At 38.6% G+C, this 7,689-nt stretch overlaps 1 protein-coding gene across 1 annotated transcript in view; it reads left to right on the top strand.

The window, feature by feature from the left end:
* Positions 1–283: 283 nt before the first annotated feature.
* LOC118765760 overlaps positions 284–7,689 on the top strand; it is a 27,389-nt gene continuing 19,983 nt past the window's right edge. The window contains exons 1-2 of the mRNA XM_036508158.1: positions 284–681; positions 2,832–2,919. Coding sequence (XP_036364051.1) covers positions 370–681; positions 2,832–2,919 — 400 coding nt within the window. The 5' untranslated portion in view covers positions 284–369. The remainder of the gene's footprint in view (positions 682–2,831; positions 2,920–7,689) is intronic.

Raw genomic sequence — 7,689 nt, 5'->3', positions numbered from 1 at the left:
ACATACATACATACATACACACACTAGCACACACACACATGTTTAAATGAGCACACGAACGCACGCCCCATATGTATGTACGCACCTACACACACACAGACACACACATACATACATACATACATACATACATACACATACACACTAGCATACACATACGCGCACACACACACATACATGCATACATACACATACACACACTAGCAAACACACACACACACACGTATGCATATATATATAATTCACCTGCTGGTCCTTCCGTTCATATGAATAGCATCTCCTTTCCAGCAACGACTGGACATCGAATAGCTAGCTGTTCACCAACCTTAACGCAGCTTAGTTTTTATAAACTTTTATTTTACCTCCGTCATGAACACTATAGCTCTCCCGATATTTCTTCTCTTCTTATTATACGATAATGGAGTGCCAGTATTCTCAAAAAATCCCAACAAGATATGTCCAGAAATTCTCCCTCACATGAAACCGAGACATAAACATATTGCGAGGTTTTCAAATATTTCCATCACCAAAGAATGCGCCAAGTTATGTCTTTACAGATCCGTATGCAATAGCTTCGCTTTCAACCAAAAGAAGGAAATATGCGAAATTTACTTCGCCGTGCGGCACAATTTGAGAGAGATTGACCACTATGTATTCAGCTTCATCAAAACCTGGGATCCGGTCAGTGAGAGAAATTTTACTTTGCCTTTGTGTGTCTTTCAATTTTGAAACGTAATCAATAGGATCGATATTCCTAACTGTTTGTTTATAGGGTTCTTCTTCTTCTTCTTCTTCTTCTTCTTTTCTTCTTCTCTTCTTCTTCTTCTTCTTCTTCTTCTTCTTCTTCTTCTTCTTCTTTGTTGTTGTTGTTGTTGTTGTTCTTCTTCTTCTTCGTTGTTGTTGTTGTTGTTGTTGTTGTTGTTCTTCTTCTTCTTCTTCTTTGTTGTTGTTGTTGTTGTTCTTCTTCTTCTTCTTCTTCTTTGTTGTTGTTGTTGTTCTTCTTCTTCTCTTCTTCTTCTTTGTTGTTGTTGTTGTTGTTGTTCTTCTTCTTCTTCTTTTTCTTTGTTGTTGTTGTTGTTCTTCTTCTTCTTCTTCTTCTTCTTCTTCTTGTTCTTCTTCTTCTTTGTTCTTCTTCTTCTTTGTTCTTCTTTGTTCTTCTTCTTTGTTCTTCTTCTTCTTTGTTCTTTTTCTTCTTTCTTCTTCTTTCTTCTTCTTCTTTTCTTCTTCTTCTTCTCCTCTTTCTTCTTCTTTCTTCTTTTTTCCTTTTTTCTTCTTCTTTTCTCCTCCTCCTCCTCCTCCTCCTCCTCCCTTCTTCTTCTTCTTCTTCTTCTTCTTCTTCTTCTTCTTATATGAAGACTACTGAAAAGTTCCTGGCTCTGTATTAAAGAAAATTCAGGAGGATCAGTTAATTATAATTTCATTCAACATGTCCCCTTCCTAGATTCACACACTCATTGCAGCAGTCTTTCAGTTTTCCTAAGCCCTGTAAAAGTACTCGAAAGGCTGGGCCTCACACAAGGCGTTTCGCGGTATCCTTAAAGTCAGAAACTTTTCAGCACCCTTTCGTTTCTTCTTTGTTAAAGACTTTCTTCAGCACTGCCACTCCTTAGTTCACATAACAGGGAATTCTTTCGGTTTGATACTAGTTGCAGTAGAAGATTGCCAAGATGGGAATGAACCAATGCGACACGTCACAATAAAGCTTGCTGGTCAGATTATCCAGTACCGGATTAGAAGGGAGACTGACTGAGCGTGTGATCCGAAGTGGTGACTCTTGTTTCTGGAGATCCGTTTTCTATCCACGTTAACACGTCAGCATTGCCACAAGCCTTCATGACAGGTTTTGAAATCGACCGTCTCCAGTACCCAACTTCACCCAAGAAGTAGGACGAAGACGCCGCTGGAAAACCGCGGGCATTTTCTTGGAATAGAATAGCATGAAGCCATCGTTGAACATCAAATAAAGAACTGAACATACAAATTGAATCGTCAATATTCTCTTATTCCTATTGGTTTTTTTTAATGGGTGTGCTTCAACAATGATTTTAAATTCATTTCTCCGGAATGTGTGCTGGGGAAAGTGAACTATATTCCACGCGCCAAACGGAAAACATAAACATAGGCGCAGGAGTGGCTGTGTCGTAAGTAGCTGGCTTACCAACAACATGGTTCCGGGTTCAGTCCCACTGCGTGGCACCAATGGCAAGTGTCTTCTACTATAGCCTCGGGCCGACTAAAGCCTTGTGAGTGATTTAGTAGACGGAAACTGAAAGAAGCCGTCGTATATATATATATATATATATATATATATATATATATATATATATATATATAATATATATTGTGTGTGTGTTTGTCTCCCCCAACATCACTTGACAACCGATGCTGGTGTGTTTACGTTCTCGTAACTTAGCGGTTCGGCAAAAGAGACCGACAGAATAAGTACTAGGCTTACAAAGAATAAGTCCTGGGGTCGATTTACTCGACCAAAGGCGGTGCTCCAGCATGGTCGCAGTCAAATGACCGAAACAAGTAAAAGAGTGTAAGAGTATAGAGATCTGTTATGAATCCCTTTTACATATTTTTAAACTGCTGCATTCGTTTCGTCGACTGAGTCTCACGTAACTCTTTGGTAAGTTAGGAATTATTTCTCCAAATCATTGACAGAAAGCTTCTCAACTGTTTTCCTTCCCTGGTGCATTTACAATTGCGAGGCTTTGAATAAAGCTTTGAACACGTGATATTCTAGTCGTTGCCTATAAAAGTAAGAGTTTTCATATTGCTTAATCCCTCTTATAAAACAAAACTGCCATTCTTGTCTTCATCATCAGCGTTTGGCTGGAAGCTGCTTCAATCATTCATGTGAGAGAAATGAAATGTGTTTACCAGAAACAAATGCCTACTACTGCTTACAATTGGGTAAGTTACATTCTATATCTTCACATTGATTTAAAATATATTTGGCGTATATTCTAATTATGGGGAAAATCACTTTTGTTTAAATCATTATTCTGTGAAGCAAGTAAAAGCCCTGTTAGATTCTTGGCGTGGAAGTTAATATACATTATTTATATTATTTACATTTGACGGATATTTGTCCTCATCCTGTTTGTTGTTATCACAACGTTTCGGCTGATATACCCACCAGCCGTCATCAGGTGTCTTGGGGAAATTTCGAACCTGGGTTCTTATTCCTAAGGTATTTTTTGATGTTATCATTATTATTATTATCCTTCTCCTCCTCCTCATCCCCATCATCATCATCGTCGTCGTCGTCGTCGTCATCATCATCATCATCATCATCATCATCATCATCATCATTCAGGCCACTGCCTGGAATCTAACTTGGAATCTTGGGGTTAGTAGCCTGCGCTCTTAACCACTACACCATATGCCCGTGGGCATATGGCAAAGAGGTCCTGGGCTTGCCTCCAGGTTCAGCGATTTTAATACTCATAGAAATAAACCCCTGGGTAGTATCAAATGCATTACGTTGCTGTAGTTGCTGTTTGCAATTCGATTTGCCTTGGTATATCTTATATTTACTTTCTTGTCTGCGATATATATATATATATATATATATATATATATATAATATATATATATATATATATATATTATATATATATATATATATATATATGTATATATACAAATATTCTATAATTATAAACATAGTTATAATCAGGGGTCAGCTAATTGCTTCGCCACGCACCGAATTTAGAAATAGGAGTTAAAATGCCTTTTCTGCTACCATATAGATCTCCCAGACAGTAACACACTTTTTTACGTAGGCAAAAAAGAAAAAATAAAGAATCCACACGACTCAGATTAGCTACATACGCGTTTCGAGATTAAAGTAAAGTTATATTTACTTACTTATTTCTCATCTTCAGTGCAGCATTTCAAGATATAATTATGAGAGTGTTAGGATTAAATATGTGCGCGATCAAGCGTCATCGCATAACCGATATTCAACCAACACTTCCAGAAATATACAGCCGAATGTGAACACGTATTTATCCTCAATACCCATGTGTGTGTTACGAGTAATCCTGCAGACACTGCAGTTTTTGATCAGGGAGTAAATTATATTTTCGAGTAAGGATTTCCGAAGATGTGGACAACATCCCACGGCTTCCATCCTGGAGTTCAGGTAACCTCATGGCTCATGTGAGTTCATAAGGATTATATATAGATTTTGCCATACACAATTTACATAGTCTTATATATAATAATAATAAAATTATTGTATACAGCGCTCAGGTGCACCACAACTTGTCAAAAGTGCGTATAAATTATATGCAGTAATGTACAAATGTCTGGAAAGCGAACAGTGTATGAGTCAGATACATGCTTGCATGTGTATGGAGGGGAGAAAATCAGGTGTAGTTGTTGGCGAATCTCAGGAAGCATGGAAGTTTTGAAGGATGCAGTGCTCTGACAACTAACAACTGATGCCGGCAGTTTGTTCCTTACTTCAGCAACTCTTAGCGTGAAAAAATGTTTCCGAAAGTCATGGTAGCTGTGCTGTTTTCTGACTTTGTAAACATGTCCACAGATGTTAGACAGGTGGAGTTTGAAAAGGTGTTCAGAGTTATTATTGGCAAGATGGTTAATAATTTTATGGGTGTCTTCCAAGTCAGCTGCCAGACAACGGAGTTTCAATGTGTCCATGCCCAGGGAACTAAGGCGTTCAGAATATGGCAAATGTCTAGTTCCATTGCGATAGGGTCCACAAGTTTCTAGTAATTTCCACCTGACGCTAAATAGCGTATGATCGTCCTTTAGGTGCCATACATATGATGCGAGTGTCGTTGTATTGCGTCTCTCTGGGAACCCTGAAAGAAGATCAATGTTTGTTCAGGAGAATTTTAACTTTGGATTCACAAGATCCGACATAAATTTTAGTGTGTGTCCCTGTGTTGGCATTGATGTTACTGATATTTGTGCTGCTCTTGTTTGAGGCTACCTTTGCTTGGTACATTGTAGTTCGGTGTTACATCGGCCGTCTACTGGGCATTCATTTCTAATCCTGCATGAACAAGCTGCCTTTGTCCGTGGTGTAGGAGTGCTAAGTAATTGTTCTTAACACTGGGTGAACAACTGAAAGAGATCCTTAAATTATATCTGTAAAAGATCTTTCTATATTTGTGTGATCGCATGAAATGCTTATCAACCAACCTAAGAAAAATCTTTACGCATGTCCGGTCGTTTAGAGAGAAGTGGGGAGCGAATCATAAGGTCTTGCGGGGGCGTTTCCTTTTATGGTTGCTCGATCCCGGTGTGTATATGGTCCTTGAACCCGCTGGCCGCTAGCGCCACATTGTAAAAGGGGGCCGCTGCGTCGAAAATATCATTATTTGGAGATAAGATCGAAATCCATTTACTGATACCTTTTATTAGGTTTTTGAACACTATAGGTGGGTGGCAGGCGGCTGTATGATACCGGATTGCAGTATGGTATGATTTTTTATACATACATATATACATATATACATACACACACATATATATATATTATATATATAATATATATATATATATATATATATATATACCTTACTTTTACTTTTTACTTGTTTCAGTCATGTGACTGTGGCCATGCTGGAGCACCGCCTTTGGTGAAAGAGTACAGCAGGGATCACCACCCCCTGCCGGAGCCTCGTGGAGCTTTTAGGTGTTTTCGCTCAATAAACACACACAACGCCCGGTCTGGGAATCGAAACCGCGATCCTACGACCGCGAGTCCGCTGCCTTAACCACTGGGCCATTGCGGACAAGAACGCAAAACATCTGAACAACTAGGTGATACAAAAAGGGACAACAAAACATCCAGATAGACGATACAAAAACCAAGGACGAGTCATTCGAAGCTTTTTATCCTCAGTCAAGAACCGGATCATCCTCGCAATTTCGGCTGATGATATATATCTTCTTCAGGGTTTTACATGCACTCACACCGACACACAGTGAAACCCATTAACAACCATAAAGTTAGTAATAATGAAATAATGAAATAACACCATCATACATTCTGTACAAGATAAAGAATATACATATAGATATATACATAATACAAATTTGTGTGATCGCATGAAATGCTTATCAACCAGCCTATGAAAAATCTTATCTACGCATGTCCGGACGTTTAGAGAAAAGTGGGGAGCGAATCACAGGGTCTTGCGGTGGTGTTTCCTTTTATGGTTGCTCGATCCTGGTGTATATATGGTCCTAGAACCCGCTGTACGAAATGGATCTAGCAAAACTATTCAGCAAAACGGTCGTTTCGAATCATCCTGCATCTGTCCCTTACGGGTGGGATATAGTACATATAGTTGTGTTACATCCATCAATGCAGGCTGTGTTTTGTCCAGTGTCTGATGTAAATAAGATACGTTACTACATACCGTAAATCCTCGAGTATAGTGCGCTCTTGAGTATAATACGCGGGGGATTTTTAGGGGGCTGTACTTCTGAAAAACCTAAACCTTGTGTATAATACGCACCCCTTCTCTAACTCGAGTCGTGCGTAATTAAGCCAGCAGCACCTAGTCGAACAAAAACTTCCGCGCATGCGTAATACAATAATAGTGATGTTCTTAACTGTTATATGGGAATGTAAATATGTTTGCAAACTGTTTTTGTTATATGTTATTCTGTGTTCTGAATACTTTTATTTCAATAAATGTTGCTTACTGCAATTTATGGATGATTCTTTTATGACTTCATTGCTTTCAGGCTTAGCTTAAGGGATTTTCGGGTCTGACATCATGAAATGCGTCTGAATAAACATTGCCGGACAGCAAATAGAGACTCGGATATTGCTTAGAAAATATTTTTCATTTTTAACCTCGTATATAGTACGCACTAGGGATTTTGACCTTTAAATTTTGGGGAAAAAATGCGGATTATACTCGAGGATTTACGGTATACTGAAATTCGTTTAGCATGTTGTTCGCTACACACACACACACACACACACACACACGTATGCAAACATGCGCGCACGCACGCACGTACACACGTATTGATTTCGACAAAGTCGACTAATCCCCTTCGAAACGAATGATCTTGTAACTACAAAAATGTAAGACGGATTTGATTGAACGAATTTGCTACATTTATTTAATCGACCTCAGAGAGACAGATAAATTCAGTTTCAATGGAACCTGAGCTCAGGTCTGAATACAATGACTATCAGTCATTTTTGAAATATATATCTGTAATATTCTGCATATCGATCCATTCAACTCGACTCACTCCCGCATAAAACGTGGTCCCGTGTAGAGTAAAAAGAATCAATATTACTTTATATAAAAGCGTTAGAGATGGCTGAAGAATTAGAACAGTAGTTAGGCGTACAAATAGCACAGGGATCTGTAGGCCCAAAAGAATGAATACCAGTAATATACTGGGACAGATTTAACAAAATACGAGGGCATGCAGAAAAGGTCCTGGCTCTGTATTAAAGAAAATACAGGAGGATCAGTTAATTATGATTTTATCCAACATATTCCCCTTCAGATTCACACACACATTGCAGGGGGTTCGTCAGTTTTTCTAAGCCCTGTAAAAAGAACATGGAAGGTTAGACCTCCAGCCAGGCCTTTCACGAAATGTTTTTCAACTTTGCTTTTTTATTTCACTATTGTTGACATTTAATATACTATGTTACTGACATTCAAT

Source organism: Octopus sinensis, linkage group LG13 (genome assembly GCF_006345805.1).
Source record: "Octopus sinensis linkage group LG13, ASM634580v1, whole genome shotgun sequence".
Lineage (NCBI taxonomy): Eukaryota > Metazoa > Mollusca > Cephalopoda > Octopoda > Octopodidae > Octopus > Octopus sinensis.
This window is presented reverse-complemented; position numbering and strand designations above follow the sequence as displayed.